Here is a 17,851-nt window from a genome sequence, read left to right as displayed (position 1 = left end):
TTTACTTTGAAAAAAAATTTTTTCTTTTATTCCCACTCTTCTTTTTTTTTTAAAAAAAATTTCTTCTTTCTATTTCTATTTCCTCTTTATAAAAAAATTTTTATTTTTCTAACTTTGACGTCCTCCCTTTAAAAAAAAATTTTTTTTTAACTTTCCTAACTTCGTTATCCCTCTTTTTAAAAAAATATTTTTTTTGGATTTAATTTCATAGGCCAGCAGATTTTTTTTGTGAGAATATTCAGTTTCTTTTTTTTTTTTTTTTGTAGATCAGTTTGGGAGTCCTTTTCTTTTTGTAGGATGATTCAGGATTTTTTTCTTTTTTTAGGTCAGTTCAAATTTTTTTGTTTTTTTGTATGTTGGGTTCAGATTCTTTTCTTTTTGTAGGTTGTTTCAGTTTTGTTGCTTCAGAGTCTTCTTTTTTTGTAGGTCAGTTTTGGATTTATTTTGTTGTTTTGGTTTCTTTTTCATTAGACGCCTCATAATTCTTTTCTTTTATGTAGGTCAGACATTCTGGAGTTCTCTTTCTTTTTTTGTAGGAATGCTGACCTTTGGTGACTTGGACGATTGCAGATGGGGGGTTTTGTTTCCAATCTTTTTTTCTGTTCTTTTAGGTTGTTTGACTACAAATGAACCTGAACTTATAGATAATTTAGGTTGCAATAGGTGGTTTTAATAAAGAGGGAATTTTCATAATGTATTTGTACTTTGTTTATTTTTTATTTTTTATTTAATTTAATAAAGTGAAATTAGATTTATGTAAATACAATTATAGTAAACTGTAATACAAATAGTAAATTCAGTGACCAAATCGTATAAATTTCGTGATAAAATCAGTGATCAAATCATGTAAATTCCATATAAATCCCGTGCAAATTCCGTATCCAAACCATATTTTTGGTGATACGGAATTGTGCATTTTTCCGTATCCTATTATGATACGTTATTTCTAAGGAAAAAAAATCGTATAAAAACTTTATAAAAAACGTATCCAATTTTTTTATAGGGAAGGTGTTGTCATTTTTCCCGACTTTCTTGTTTTCATGATTCTCTATGATTTATTTTTTTTTCATTGCCCTTTCATAGAATAAAGACCGATAAACGGCGAAGTCGATATGAAAAAATACTAAGTTTGTATTTTTTTTTAAAAAAAAAGGGCTGCTGATGAGCCAAGAACTTCTAAGATTCTTAGTAGACCGTGAGTTATTGTTGCTACACACTAGTGAATCGTGAAGTTGTACAGTGATGACTCTGAGAGTCAGTAGTGATTCATCAGTAGTCCATAAATAGAGAGGCACTACTGAACCGTGAGTTGCAGTGTGTTTTTGACCGAGTCAATCACTATTTTACAGCAATACTCGTAGCTCTAAAATATTTACTGGAACAACGTGAAATATTAACTAATAATTCTTTATTCTAAGAATTAAAAAGAGTGGATATACTTTTAGGAATAATGGGATATAGAGCTATAAAGGAAGAGAAATCTCTGATAAATAGAGTCCTCAGAAGTAAGGTATGTTTATTATTACATAATTTTTTCTTACACATTCGAATTATGAAATTGCCACTGACATGTTTCTGTATTTACTAGTCGGACTACATACGCACGCGAGAAAAAAATATTGAGATTATCTGAGAAAATAGGTCTAAAGTAGCCTAAAGTCATAATAATTTAATGAGCAATCCCATTTCTGGAAAAAATAAAACATATGATTCCAATATAAATCATTTATATATAATTATTTGTACTCGCAGTTTATGCAATTGATTATACAAAGTAAGCAAACAGGACATTTCTAATTTATGCCTAACTAAAAAAAAAAAGTAGTATCGTTTACCTAGGAATTAATTAATCACAGTAAAATGTGGGAATTTTGAATTTAATGAGCTACTTTAAAGGTGGACGTCCTTAACGTACAGTCGGGGTGTACGAAATTAACGTACGAACTGGCCCGAGTTTAGGGGTTATGCACTTGCACGTTATAGCGTTAACGTCAACTCCGGTCAGTTCGTACATTAATATCGTACACCCTCACAGGCCTCACTGTACATTAAGAACCCGTTTTAAAGGATTTCTAATTAATGGTTCAAACCGTTCAAGGCTCTTCTATGAAAATTTATATCTAATTTCTATTTTTCAATTACATATCAAATGAAAATATCATGATTAAATTAATAAAATCGATAGAATTTTTTCAGTGTAGAAATCCTACTTGTCACTCATTTTATCACGTACTTATTTATTTATTTTATGTGAAGTTGGACAGACAATTAAACAGAACATATACCCAACAAAAGGGAATTTATCCTACTTCTTGCTATCATCCATTTTGGTAACGGACCCAAACTTCTAATTATATGGAAACTGTAGTCTATCCCAACGCCCCGACCGACGAAGGAATAGGAGAGAACCCTCCAAAAAAAGACTATCTAGAAAAAGGACCCTATATATAATTATATGAAGTTGTGGCGTACTTACACATTATAAATGTTATAATCAAATGAACATACAGGAGATGAATAATCTAAAAAATCGTTACATTCTAGATGTGAAAAGAAGGAACCGCTATGTAAAAAGTTAGAAGATGAAAATAAAATAAACAAAAATTCTTTATCTAATTTAAAATTTCTAAAGTCATTAAACGGGTTTATATAACCATATTCACGATCATGCTGCCTATTAGAAGAATTAGGTACAGAAGAAGTCCCAATATTTCGTCTTTCATTAATAAAATTTTTTCCTATAATCTTTGAATGATTTTTTCGTAAGGTTTAGCTCATCGCGTAATGCTTTCCATTTTTCGTTACGTAATTTCCAAATATTACTTTTGAACGAAGTACTACACAATTGCATGAAGGGAAAAAGTAGCGTCCTAATAGTTTTCATCGTATTAAAGTGAGATCGAAATATTCCAACCAAATCGGTGGTTATATATGATTTTAAAAGTAAAAGTGTTACAGGGTGAATATCTTCGTTACGATATGCCCAACGAAAAGTCTTTGAATATTTCACTGAATCCTCATTTTATCACGTACAGCACATAATTCCATAACCCTATAACTCTGGCCAGATAGCCACGTGACAAATTAAACATTTCGTTAATTATTTTTTACTAAAGAGTTTAATTTTAAACTATAGGATAAATCACTATTCAAAATTCAACATCCGATCATTATTTTAATGTTAAAAAATATTTTTCTTTGTTTAATATATATTTATTCAATAAAAAGCAAACATTAACTATCACTAAATCATTAAATCGACTTTTTTATTTAAAGGTTAACTTCATTTAGTGAACTATGAAAATAAAAGATATTAGAAATTACGTACTGTTGTCGGTATTACAAGAGATTTTTTTTTTTATAGAAAGATAAAATTGTGTGATAATTTTAGCACCAAAATTTTTATGATTTTTTGTATTTTAAATTATTAGCGTGAAGTTGCGTTAACAAATGATTCAGTTATGTATATAAGTCATCAATAAATTAAAATTAAATGATTATTTTAGATTATTATTATTATTTTTTTTTTTAATAATATACTCTTAATTGTATTAATTTACTTTAACCGCATTAAATGCAACGCTATGTATTTGGTAACAAATATTACCGGTTAACCGGTTAACCGGTCAAAACTACTTTGACCATAATTCTGGTAAAATATATATAATGTGCCCCAGAGATATGGTTCGCGTGTTCCCAAACTCGAAGCTTTTAATACTTTCCTTACAACTAAATATGTCAAAAATCGGTACAATTTACAATCAAAAAAATTTTTTAATAATAACCAGTTAATTAACCGGTTAAAGTTTTTTGGACTTTTTTTTTTGGTTTAATATTTATTCTTTTTATAAGATTCTTCGTATATCATACTACACACTTTTTTTTAAAAAAATATTTATTATTAAAACGAAACGAAAAAAAAATAAAAGATATCATATAATCAATATTATTTTATGTCCTTCCTACATAAGAAATTCTATTTTGTAATAATTAAATGATGCGCTCCCATCTATTCAAGAAAATCAACCGATAAAATTGGATTAAAGACTTCATCAAAAGAATTCTTTAATAAATATCAAAATCAATTTCTCTGGTAATATAATCTATAAATTATAAATAAATTATTAATATACGAATTTAATTGTGTTATTAATCAAGTATATTCATTACTTACAATTACTATGATTATTATCAATGTCAATATCAAATTCAAGTTCTTTTGTAAAATAATCTAAATAAAAAAAAGAGAGAATTTAGTTTCTCTGAGATAGTAATGAAATTTAACAGTTAAATTATTAATAAAATATTAAAATTACCTTGAATTTTTAAACATTTAGTAAATTCTATAGATTTTATCATTGCGCTTAAAGCTCTACTCTTATATATAGCGCATGGATTATTTGCTGTTACAGGTCCAATATCCGGTGTCTTCGTAATTTTAGTTGGAGTTGAAAAGGGATCTTGTTCTTCGTCCAGAATATTCCAAAGTTTTCCTTTTAACTCAGTAGCCGTCGGCCTTTCATTTGGATTAGGATGCCAACATTCTTTCATTAATTCAATATAGCCCTCAGGCGCATCCGTAACAATTGGAGGTCGAGCTCCAATTATACATATTTCAACAATAAGTTCTGCGTCATGATTTCGATCCCAAAAAGGCTTTCTACCTGTCATTACCTCCCACATGATCATACCAAAGCTATATATGTCCGACGCTTTAGTATATTTATGACTTAGAAATATTTCTGGAGCAACATAGGGAATAATTCCATAAATCTCATCATCATCATCTAATGCAGATTTACTAATCCCAAAATCAGCGATAAATGCATTCATGCAAAAATTCCCCGTAATAAAAATATTTCCACTATGAAAATCCTTATGGATAATATTTGTGCTGTGCATATCTTTCAATCCAGATGCAATATCCTTTAAAACATTTAACTTATTACACCAGCTAAAATTAAAAAATTTATTAAATAAACAATGCGCTAAATCCCCTGATTCAAAATATTTCATGACGATCATAAAATTTTGAGTGATGGGATTCTGGGTAATCCCATAATACGTGTTGATATTAATATAATTGAAATTATCACTTTTCCAATTTAAAGTAATATTGAAATATATCTTGAGCTAAAATAATATTTATTTTTGTTAATATACTAATGATTTGCAACGAGATTTTATAATTTGAATTGGTGTAAAATACCGTACCTCATTTAATTCCTTAGGACTTATGTTTTTAGATTCATTAAGTTCCTTAAGTGCAACTGTTATTTTACCATGACGAGCATATTTTTGTTTTTCGTCATTCCAATTAGCTATCGGACCTTCTTTCCAAGTGGCACTATATACTCTACTAAATCCCCCTTCACCAATATATTTTACATCTTTGAATTTATCGAAAGGAACAAATTCTATACACACTTCACCGTTAACTAATGTATATCTTCTTATAAAGTCATCAACAACTTTATTTCCGCTTAACGGAATACTTCTTAATTTACAACATTGATAGCAGTTGGCATTAATTTCGCTGAAAATTATTCGATTACATTCAGTACAATTTTTAAACATTTTCAGGTGTGGTTTGTGTGTCATTAATGAGTTAATGGTTGGCTTGTTTTCCATTAACCTTCATACTAAAAAAAAAAAGGTTTAGTTTATCAACTAATAGAGTGTATATATACCCTTTCTTATTACTAAAATTAGTTGAGTTATTAATGATGAAAAATAAAGAATTCTGCGTTGGAAGCCAAAGGAAAATTCTAATAAGAAGAATCTAGAACCTAAATAATAAATAGGAGTCAAATTCCGAGAACACAAAAAAACCGAAATGTTACATATTTACATTGAATCCTTTAAAATATGTATCAGGTATTTTTAATAATCATTTTTAGAAATTAGACAATCAGGAAATATAAACGAAAGTGAACACATTGTACATGCGAATAATATTGTTTTTGATTTATATTCCGTTATCTAAAATAATTTTATTTTGTTCGGTGTATATTCAATATTTAAATTGTCAACATTTACGAAAATGGTAATAAAAGAAAAACTATCCATTAAAAATATTTGTGTTTGTCTATTTCAATCTAATTATAGGTTCTGTTTGACACCGTAATAGGAATGCCAATGCAAATATATGTGACATAAATGGATAAGATAAAAAAAATAGTTTTTCAAACCTCCTGACTTCCCGGTAAATAAGGATGTTTTTTTTGAAATTTACTTTAAAAGAAACGAATTAGTAAAAGATAAAAGATAAACCCATAGGATATCTATATTTCTTCTTAATTACAGACATTGAAAAATCAAAAAAACAGCTTAATTTATCTAAATTTGGTTTCGAAGAAAGTATCTCCGGTATTGGCAACGTATATATCGATGATAATTCGACATTCATTTTCATTGATGCATACTGATATTTTGCGTAATATAAATTGGAGATACGTGTATTACTTATCCCCTGATCGGCACCATTATGCAAATGTACTGGGTAGCAACTTAATTTTTAACTGCAAAATCTCCTAGGAACGGACAAATGAATATAAACTATTGATTATACTAGATAATAAACGGATTTAAAGTATGAGTAATTCGGAAAGATTTGCATTTTCCAAATGAGAAAAACTTTCTTTAATTTATTCGTAATCTCAATATTATTTAGAATTAAATCATGCATTTTTTTAAAATCTTTTAAAAATGAAAGAAAAATCAAGCGAAAGAAAATAAGATTCAACAATAAAACATACTATATTTATACTCACGATATACTAAAAACACTTACTATTGTAGGGGATATATCAATTATATCCTGAATAATAAATAATGTCGTATCTTAAAAATAATGTTTAAAAAAAACCTCTTTTCCACTTACCGGAAAAAAATCCGGAAGAGCCGTTCCTAAATAAAATGAATTTTTTAAAAGGAGTTCGTTACGGCACATTACGTGATCGTAGAAATAATTCCGACGGCACTTATATAAATTAATAATTCCTATTTTTATTATTACCATAATAGTACTTTAATGAAAGCGGGGTTCTAATATTATAAGATTTTAAATTTGATTGTGAATTTTATTGTGTACATTCTCATTCAGGCATCAGGATTTCACAAACAAACGCCCCTGATTTTTCGCCAAACATTTTCATTTAATAATAATCATTATAATAAATGATATTTTTTAAAACATATTCTAATTTCGGGATGTGGAACATTAAAAAATTTCCAGAGCACAATGTTTATTGTCGTTTTCAAAAATTTAATATTTCCGTAAATGTATCATATTCACGGAATTTATAACTACAAAACATGGGAATTATCCAAGTTGCTTAGATTTTTAGTTATTTTTCCGTAAATGTATATTTTTTCCGTTTTCCATGAATGTATCATATTCACGGAGATTTTACAGAAATTACAGAAATTACGAATAAATTTTTTACAAGGCTTGTATAAAGATGAGGTTATATACATCAAATATGAAGGTTAAAATATTATTTTGACGGATGCACAAAAAAAAAAATCCGCTTTGCCCGACATTATGACATCGTTACATAGTGGCACGCGATGGATAAGCACCTAAAAGTTCCTCAGTGATTACAGAAAGTTTACAGCCCAATAAAACATGATTATAATAACTTGATAGTTCTAAAAGCCAATTTGCCTAAAAAATCTAGTTTGTGAATATTTTTCAATCGTCAAATAAAAATATTTAAATGTCATGTGAAAAAACAAATCTTAATTGGATTAATTGAGAAATTTTATAAAACTATTAAAACTATTGAAACTCTAGTTTTCTAATTTTTTACTCAGTATCGAAGAATACTTCGATTTGCGATTTTATATTTATATTACAAAGAACGTCGATTTTCTAATTCTGATTGAATTTTTAATAATTTTCAAACCTTTTCACATATTTTTATTATTCTGGTCGCAGTATTGAAAAGAATAAGTCTTTGAATTATGAATTTACCGTATAATTAAAATGTAATGTTACGCTAAAATATTCTATATTTTCTTTTATTAACGTTAACATGTGAGTGAAAAGAAAATTAATTTTAATTTTTTTACAATAATATTACGAATTACGATAAGGATTAAGGGTTATGCTTTTTTTATAATATAACGTTATAAATGAAATTTACAGTATTTTTATCACGAGACTTTAAGATAACGATTTTATAATAAATGTTTTTTTTCTTTATTTTAAATAATTAATACTTTTTCAAATAGGAATATAAAGAATTTACATTTTGACTCTTAATTTGCAAATATACATTCAAATATTTTAATTAATGATATAATTTGATTATCTTTATGTTGTTACTGAATCCTGAGATTATTTAAGGACCCTAAATAACATAAAAAATATAAAAACTAGATGTAACAACTAACAAGTTAGTCCAGAAGATATATTTATAATGTAGTATTTCCATTAATACAGAGTAAAACAGAAAAAGTTCGTTCAAAATTTAATTATGGAGACCGCGTAATTAAAATTTTAAAATTAAAGACGTGGAATTTAGTTGCCATTTTCCTATGCTTTGTATTACCGTCATGACGGTCATGTTGCTGGAATAGAGCTTACAGATTAATTTTAAGTCAACTCTCGAAAAAATAAAATGTTGCAAAAAATTTGACATTTTTAACTAAGAATCGATTGACACGTGGCGCAGTTGAAAATCACTGATTACCCTGCGTTACCCTTCAAAAATGTCACGAAAATTCACGTGACTGTTTTTTGTCACATACGTCACACCCTTTCTTGTTTCCATTTTTCTATAAGTATCTGAGGTACAGTTTTTCTCGAGTAGGTAAAAACTTAATCCTCACCCCTTATTCGTCACATAGTTAATTTCTTAATTTCTTAATGCCGGCCGTTTCGTGACATAATCGAAATCACTTTACGGTATTCAATAATTCGGCCTAATTTTCTATAAACTCGGCATTAAACACTTGTAGTGGGAATTAAGAATAACCGTTAATTAATTTTTAAACTAATGATTTAATACTAACGTTTCGATTTTGCTTGTATTTAATTCACTCGCGCTCATTTATTGATAAAGTTCTCATGTAACTGGTAATTAAAAATTGTGTGGTATACTTAAAATTTTAATTCACGTGATAATCGTCATCTTACTGATAATGATATTTAATAAGCTCTTTCTTTTACTATTAATTTTAAAGTAATACTTATTATTTTCATGTATTTTATAAAAGATTTAAAATTTTATTATAATTTAAATAAGAAAATAAGTTATGTTAAGATTAGGAAATAAAATAACATGAATTATCGAGAACTTCATATTTTTTTGTTTTCGATAAAATAGTCAAAAAAAAAAAAATATAAAATATAATTATATAATACGTTAGATACTTATAAAAGTGATTGAATTAACCATAATTATCTAATCATCATCAGCATTTTTAGGTTCTGGAAGGTTATCAAAATCTAAAAATCTGCTTGTATAAACTGCTTGAGAATTTGTTGTATACAAGATTATACCAGGTGTTAATGGAATAGATAACTTTTCATTAATTTTATCAGCCTCCTCAAATTGTTTAGATATTTCTGAATTATAATTACATAAATTTACTAATTCATTACATAATTCTTCTATTTTAGGACGTTTTAAAGGATCCGCATCCCAACAACTTTTAATTAAATCAATAATTAATTGAGGGATTTTATAATCGTTATCTGGTCTCAACCCTTTACAAATTTCACTAGCCAATATTTCTTCATGACTCATATTTTGATAAGGAGGTAATCCTGTGCAAACTTCAAATGCAATAATCCCAAATCCATAAATATTGCTTTCTTTAGTATATTTTTCTCCTTTTAGAACTTCAGGAGCTACGTAAGGTAATACTTCATACATTTCTTTATTATCATTATGAAAAGATTTTAATTCTGTAATTGCTAATTGACATAATCCTAAATCAGTAATATAAGCGCTATTGATATCATTTAATTTATTATCATAATGATTTTCGTTAAGACCATTCGCAATATCTTTTAAAATCGTTAACTTTTGTCTCCAATCCATTAAATTAAAATTTTTATCTAAATGATGTCTTAAACCACCATTTTCTACAAAACTCATCACAAACAAGAAGTTATTCGTTTCTGGATCTTTAGTGATACCATAACAACAAATTTCCCCACCATTTTTACCAGGCGTTACAACATGTAATTCAATCTAAAAAGAATAATAATATTAGCATTTTATAGATTAATATCGTTAAGAATTATTTATTATAAATAAAAAAAAAAACTTACTTCTCTTAAAAGTTCGATTGTAATATCTTGTAAGTTTTGCATAGATTTTAAAGCAACTTTCGTCATCTGATCTTCGTCGAAATTACTTCTTTGCCATTTATTTGTTTTAGAATCCCAATTACATATATTACCATCTTTCCAAATTGCTTTATAAGTAATACCGAATCCTCCCTTGGTCAAATATTTAACGTCTTCAAATCTATCATAATCAATCCATTCTAATACTCCACGATAATGTTTAGCCTCAAGTTGCGCTTTTTGAATAAACTCATCAATGATATCGTTTCCGCTAGACCAATTTTTGAAATTTAGTTTAAAACGATTAGCATTACATGATTGACACCAATCATTACCGGTGTTAGGTTGTTTACATTCATCACATAAATGAAACGCTTTAAAACGTTCTTTTAATTCATCATTTAATATTAATTTGTCTATTAACAAATTTTGTTCTTCAGTTAATTGACCGTGAAGTTCTTTTAATTGGTTGAAAACATCATCATCGATCTTAATTTCTTCCATATTGAAAGCAATTAAAGGAATATTTATCAGTTTATAAATAAAAGTTTATTTTTTCTAATAACGAAACGAATTTTCAAAAAAATGAAAAAGTATAGAGATTTTTATAGAAGAATTATCGCAACTGTATTGAATCTACTAAAGGAATATTTTTACTTGTTTGTAAGTAAAAAAGGTTATCTTAATCTAATAACGAACGGGGGCATAATATGGATTGTGATTTCAAAATAGGTATATGATAACCAAAAGAAGAATAATATCCGGTCATTGAAATAATTTGGTTAGCCTTTTATAGGGAATTATCGTATTTCTATGTCAATAACAAATAAAGGAATATATTATTGCTTTTTAAGTGAAACAAGTTATTCTTTATTTACAAAAAAAGAAATTCATTATATTTTTAATGAGGAATATACTAACTAAAAAAAGAGTAATGTCCGATTATTGAAAGAAATGTGATTAACCTTTTATAGAAAGTTATTGAATTCATATTATGCTTCGCTGAGGTTAGTATAATTGTGAATAATAAATGATCGACGTAATTTGAATTTTCGAAATAAAAATAATGAAGAGGACTCAGTACGTCGTCGTTTATGTTGGAATTAGGTTTAAAATTTCTTATAATTCAAGAATTTTGAACTAAAAAGTCAGGTTATTAATATTATAAACAGAATTTTTAGAAGTTTCAGTATGCGTATCGTTTAGATGAATATGGCTATACATTATGTATTTATTTAGTTAACTGCATTTGCCGATTATATGTTGATCGTGGATATTGTGTACATGAAAAAAATTATCGGAATATAGTTTCATAAAAATAGAAATGTCCTTTATTACTATCATACGCTACCCCTTCAAATATCATAACAAAAGAAAAACTTTCTTTTTAACTATTTTTTCTAATGAAGTATCATTTTATTTTAAGACACAATAAATATTGATTTAAAAATTTACCTGTTACTATCTCATCTAGAAAACCAGTAACGTTCTAATGTCAAATAAGTAAATAAAAAAAGAGATAAATACTATCTTAACTCATGAACATAATATCTGATATGATAATGAATTTTTTCTTACCGATACAGTATTGATACCCATTACTCTTGTGCATGAAAAAATAAAAAAATACCTCGCACGGTGCAACAAAAATAAATGATTAAAAAAAATGATATTTTATTATTCATTATTTATTTAAAAATAATTTTTTATGTTGCTCTTTCCCTTCTATCGACGTCCAATAAACTCTATATTTCTATATACAGAGAGGTTTTTCTTAGAGATAGTAATTTTTTTAGAGAAAGTATTCTTTTTTTAGATACTGTAGTATTTTTTTTAGAGGAAAGTTGGGAGTAGGATAGTTGAGAGTATATATATATTTGTAAAAAAAGAGATTTATTATTTATCGCATATGCGAAGAAAAATGATTAATAATACAACTAATAACTAGGAAACGGAAACCGGTATAGTCCGAATGCCATTTAACGTTTTTTTTGTTGCACAATGTCACGAAATATCATTCTCGACATGTTCATAGTATGATTCTTGATGAACATATTTATTTTATTTTATTTAGAATGACACTTTTACCGAACGGACATCCAGACATTGCATATCAACTTGCGTTACACGTAATTTTAGCCGCAATAGATGATGCGCATTTATGTATTAAATATTTTTTTACTATCCAATGAATATTTTTTATATTTACTTATAATGAACATTGTTTATTTATTAAAATGTGAAAACATTGAAAACATTTAAAATTTTTGAATGTATAAAATTATAATTAAAGAATTTAACGCCGTTGACGTAATTTTGGTGGCGGGCGGTACTCGCATGCGAGAAAACTAACTAGAGACCGCAGATTTCGCCGAAGGAAGGTTTTACCTTGGTTTACTGGGGTATAGTACGGAGGGGATTAATCTGTCTTTAGTTAGATAATTAACTTTGATAGAATTCATTTAGGGTTTTTTTTTAGCGATCTTGCTTTTCCCTCATTTGTTTTCTAAGTAGTTGTAATTTATTTTTTTGTATATATGTATATTAGTCCGATTACTCAGTTATAGTGGATTGAAAAATTTAGTTTTTCTTTACATGGAAAACATTTCAATGTTTCAAGAGGATTTTTCTAGCTTACATGATATACTTTTCAATCTTCCCAATAATAATTTCCTGAATATTACTAAATTGTTCATATTTAGTTAAAACCTGGGTAATAATTCTTGTTTTAAAATTATAACGATTAGTTTTAGTAGCTATGTTATCATGAATAACTACATCATGAAACTGTGGTCAGAGTTCATTATGTTGTCAACAGATCATCCCCATAAAAATTAATATATAAGTAGTTTCGACCTTGCTGAACAACTTCAATTAATTTAGAAAGTAATCTCCCTTAACGACTTTAATTTCATCAATTTCCTCGAACCCGCAAATTTCCTTATGTTCAGATTTTTATCTGATTTCTTCCGAATGTATAATTCAACCTTGGTTAAAGAGCAAATTTTAATTCTTTACTTACCATTGTGGCATAATAATGATTTTCGTGATACATGTTGTTCAAAAGTTAACATTTACAATATATATAGATTGTCGTATAGCACCGACTAAAATACCCCGAGCATAAATCAATTTACCCTATTTAAAATTGAATTATACGGAACATGGAAAAATTGGCCGGAATTAGCCTAATTCTACCAGAATTAAAATTTTAGCCACATATCATACTCATGTATATTATAATGGGATACCTAGTCAGTGCGTAATAATTTTATCGACTTAATCTTTTGTTAAACTGTATAAGAAAATAATGTGATGTTACGCATAATTAATAAACTCTATTTTTTATACATACGAACGTACAAATATTTGTTTCTGATGCACTTTTGGGTGAAAATTATCTTACATAATTTTATAAATTATTTAGAATAATTGTTGCACGATGTTAAAAATATTTGAAAACCACAATAAGAATGGAAAAAGTAGTAACTTATTATTATTCAATAAACCACTTTTTATGTTTAGATTAAATATTGAATAAAAATTTATTTTATTTAGTTCATTATAAAGAGCTTTAGAATGAAATTCGGGATCATACTATAAAAAATGATTATTAATATTATATGCCACAGTCTGTCGCATAAATTTATTTACTTTTTTCCTATTTACTTTCTTGATAATTTGTTTTTTAAACATGAAATAAAATATCAATACATAACGGTAATAAAAAAATAAAATAACTCTTATGAATCAATTTTCAGTCAGTTCTATATGGTGCAGTAATTTTTAATCCGTCCTTAGTTCGTTTTCTCTTTCTACCCATTTTTCTTTGCTATTCATAGGACCCCATTTTTCCCATTTTTTGTCATGTTTATACTCATACATATTATTCATCATATCCGAATAACATAGAAGTAATCTTTTGTCCCAAACATTTGAGATCTTATCCCAATTCTTATCAGCAAATTGATCGAGATCTTGTCTCGAAAGAAACTCTTCCTCTTGGAATAAGAAACTATCATCCGCATAATTAACAATTCTATCCAGGAACTTTTTGAACTCGCCTTCAGGATTGAATGTTAGACCAAGTGCTTCGAGTATTTCTTCAATAAAATGTTGACAATTACGTCTTAATGGATTGTAATTAAAATTCTTATTCCAATAAACGCATTTTCGGGCAATGATTTGTAATTTATCAGAAGAAATAGAGCCAATTTTCGGAACAAAAGATAGAAACTTTCTCATTTTGTTTAAGATGTAATTATATAGTTTGTGATACCAAGTCTCCGAGAAAGTAGTTATAAGGTTAAATTCTTGACCGTAATTGACGCGTATGTGTGCAAGCTTCTCACATAATCGTTTTGTATTGACCCTTGGATAAATAAGATGAGGACCAGCATCACCAGTGCCCCATTCTAGAATAATTCCATCTATTTCCAATCCAACGTGGAACATTCCGTATTTATTTCTAAGCAGAGATTTTGCAAAAAATCGAAGAAATGGACTGTCAGAACGATCATCTCGAAGCTTGCTAATAAACAAATAAATGTTGAATTTGTCGGATTTCCTTCTGTGTTTCCTTAGCAGGTTCCTCACATAGTACTCGCCTAAGGAAATAATGGAAAAATTATTATTTTGAACTAATGTTCGCAGATCGTTAGTGATTTGGTTCAAATGATTATCACCAAGCTGGAGATATTGATTTAGAAATCTTGTTTCATCCCCAAGATTAAGTATCAATTCATTGAGTTCCCTCTCCTCAAGTGACTTACAAAGTTCCTCATCTTTTAATTTATTTTTGATTTCATTATACAAAATAATATCTCTTGAACTGCTGCTAGTTGTACTATCACTCGAACTTTCGTTTGAACTGTCGCTTGGACCATCGTTTGTACTGTCGTTTTCGTTTGTACTATTGTTTGGACTGTTGCTTGCTGAAGTGTACTTTGGATTGCTACTAGAAATGTTGCCCATACTAAAGAACTTTATTAGTATGATGAGTGGTATCTACCTCAACGAATAAAGGTTGTTTAAATATAACTTCAAATAACCAAAATCACTAATGCGACTTCCAGTAATTACAAAATTAGCTAAATATGTTTGATAATTGATTTTTTTTCGATTTATCGTACATTAAAAACAGATACTAATTTCCCCTATCTGGTACTTTCTCAAATATAGTGGTACAAATTTATACATATATATATGTATATTTGAATAAAATTACCCTCATCAAAACACTTGCAAAGTATATTCTTTGTTGAGCTTTGCCTACAAATTTAATATCTTAGATTGTAGATATAGGAATAAAAATAACGTGTCAATCCAAGAACATAACGCCTATTCTCCCTTAACGAATGGTTTATATATAGTTTACGCAACAATTTGTTACGCAAAAAAACTCTTTTTATTTGTTTCACAACTTTTTTTTAGTTGCTCAAATTTCCATATATGCATAAATGAACGAATCAGATACAATGATTTTTTTGAATACGTATTACAAATAGTTTATGCAAAATAGAAATATTTATTTTTCTAACTTGCTAAATTTGCCGATTTTATTCAAATAGTTTTTGAAAAAAAAAAGAATGTCATCAAAAAAAAAAAAAAAAATTTAATAAAAATTTGAACTTTTTATTTTAGAGGCGAGATCAACTTTTAAAAAACCTCTTAAAGAAATTTTCTTACATAAAGAAAAGATTCTTTTTTTTAAAAAAAGTTAATTTAACCATTTTTTTTTTTTTGTTTGGTATTTAAATACACAATTAATTTAATATCTAAACTTTTGTGAGCAAAATTTTTTACTCAGAATAAAAATGATGCTACTAAAAAAATGTGTTTAATACAAAAGAATCAAGATATTTTTTTCTTTTTCATTGATTTCAAAAGTAATAACATAATTTTTATTTTATATATTGAATATAATTAAATTAAAAAAAGTCATTTGAATATTAGTAATATGCATGAAAAACTAAAAAACAGTTCATCCCCATTTTATTTTTTCACACCGTTAGTTATTATATATAAATATTTTGATTTGGATTCAAAAATTTAGAATTGTGTAATATGGATGATTTGCGCCCGATCTTTCCTGTATTTATTATGATTAAAAATACTATCGTGGTTATGTGTGCGTACCAATGGCTGAATGAGATTTTTGTGGCTAATCCAATTTCGGTTTGGTCAGATGATAATGAGATAATGCTAACAGCCATCCTCTCAAGTGGTTATCTTCTCATCTCTTTTTCAGATGTGTATGTTGAATTGTACCAATTTCTAAAAATTCTTCAAGAAAATATAAAATCATAAAAAATCTAAATTCTCTTAAATCTTTTGATTGATATAAAAAATAATGATGATTTTAAATGTGGCAAACATTATAATTTTCAAATTCAATAAAATCGCATTTTTTATTTTACTCATAAAACGAAACTTAACTACTTAAGATTATTAATACGAAAAGCGTGTCAACAATAATCTCTCAAAATTATGCATCACGTAATTTGACTGCAATATTTTAATATGTTGCTATTTTCTATTTTATATTATTATCATTTATTGGTAGGCTAGCTAAGATTTCTGATTCCATAATTATAATAATTTTATTTCACATTAACAGCGTTTAATGCGTTAGATTCTATTTATATACTATGTACAGTGTTGGTCACTGGACTGGACGGTCCAGTCAAATGGACTTTTGTCAATTGGAATTGGACTGAGTTGTACAAATTTTGGCCAATTAAATTAAACAAATTTTAAATAAAATTTTAAGTATCAGTTCGTGTAGTCTGTACTGTTTATATCATTGTATGTCTGCATACTTTTAACTGAAAATGGGAAAGCATCAACTAACAGTATATAAAGAAGTTCTTAATTAAAAAGCAAATACCTGTAATAAATATGCTTTATGTAAGGCGTGTATAGACAAAGTTTCACGTAAAAGGCTTTAACTATTTGTTTATATAAAATTCATAATAAATAATATATAAAACGAATCTATAATTTTATAATCTATAATATATAATTTGTAATTTGTAATTTGTAAATGACACACGAAAAAACTGAAAATACCATCATTGTTAGATTCTCTGTTTTATCACCTGTCTTGGAGTGAGAGATTCTTCAAATGAACGTCATAATCGCCACTAAGAACAACGTGATAAAAATTTTATTACTCTTTGTGCAAAGAATACTGAATGTACTATATAGACGCACAAACTTTGCTGTGTGATCATTTGTTTTATAACACAGGAGTCCAGTTCGTCTCAGCAATCCCTAAAAGAAAAAGAAAAATAAGTAATATTAAAAATACTACTAAAAAAAACAAATAATAAAATATTTTCTACCTAAAGTCTAGTTTATAATTTCGTCTGGAACTCCTATAAAAGAAGAAAGAAAATTGAAAAAAGAAGATAAAGAAAATCACCTCCAAGAATTGAACTTGGACACAGAAATTGTGGAACCAACGGTGATGGATTTTTGTTGAGTTGATAAGTTATTAAGGAAAGAAACTCAACAAAGGAATGAAATAAAGGATATCACATG

At 27.2% G+C, this 17,851-nt stretch overlaps 4 protein-coding genes across 4 annotated transcripts; 1 reads left to right on the top strand and 3 right to left on the bottom strand.

The window, feature by feature from the left end:
* Positions 1-353: 353 nt before the first annotated feature.
* OCT59_025547 (uncharacterized protein) lies at positions 354-673 on the top strand (the record flags this gene model as incomplete). The annotated part of the gene is made up of 2 exons (XM_066139246.1): positions 354-426; positions 501-673. The coding sequence occupies 2 exons, from the start codon at positions 354-356 to the stop codon at positions 671-673; spliced, it is 246 nt and encodes an 81-aa protein (XP_065992165.1).
* A 3,392-nt stretch (positions 674-4,065) lies between these two features.
* Positions 4,066-5,577, bottom strand: OCT59_025546 (uncharacterized protein; the record flags this gene model as incomplete). The annotated part of the gene is made up of 4 exons (XM_066139240.1): positions 4,066-4,103; positions 4,175-4,231; positions 4,317-5,133; positions 5,215-5,577. 4 exons carry the CDS (start codon positions 5,575-5,577, stop codon positions 4,066-4,068), a joined length of 1,275 nt encoding a protein of 424 aa, XP_065992164.1.
* A 3,836-nt stretch (positions 5,578-9,413) lies between these two features.
* On the bottom strand, positions 9,414-10,810 carry OCT59_025545 (uncharacterized protein; the record flags this gene model as incomplete). The annotated part of the gene is made up of 2 exons (XM_025332001.2): positions 9,414-10,208; positions 10,289-10,810. 2 exons carry the CDS (start codon positions 10,808-10,810, stop codon positions 9,414-9,416), a joined length of 1,317 nt encoding a protein of 438 aa, XP_025178857.1.
* Positions 10,811-13,919: 3,109 nt separating this feature from the next.
* OCT59_025544 (uncharacterized protein) lies at positions 13,920-15,639 on the bottom strand. The gene has a single exon (XM_025310784.2). It carries the CDS (start codon positions 15,278-15,280, stop codon positions 14,093-14,095), a length of 1,188 nt encoding a protein of 395 aa, XP_025178856.1. The 5' UTR covers positions 15,281-15,639; the 3' UTR covers positions 13,920-14,092.
* Positions 15,640-17,851: the final 2,212 nt, after the last annotated feature.

Source organism: Rhizophagus irregularis, chromosome 5, assembly GCF_026210795.1.
Source record: "Rhizophagus irregularis chromosome 5, complete sequence".
In the NCBI taxonomy this organism is placed as follows: domain Eukaryota; kingdom Fungi; phylum Glomeromycota; class Glomeromycetes; order Glomerales; family Glomeraceae; genus Rhizophagus; species Rhizophagus irregularis.
The sequence above is the reverse complement of the archived record's forward strand: the minus strand, read 5'-3'. Positions and strand labels throughout refer to the sequence as shown.

What these genes read in the sequence shown, in the direction of transcription:
- OCT59_025544 (XM_025310784.2), bottom strand. Translation starts at nt 15,280, where the DNA reads ATGGGCAACATTTCTAGTAGCAATCCAAAGTACACTTCAGCAAGCAAC.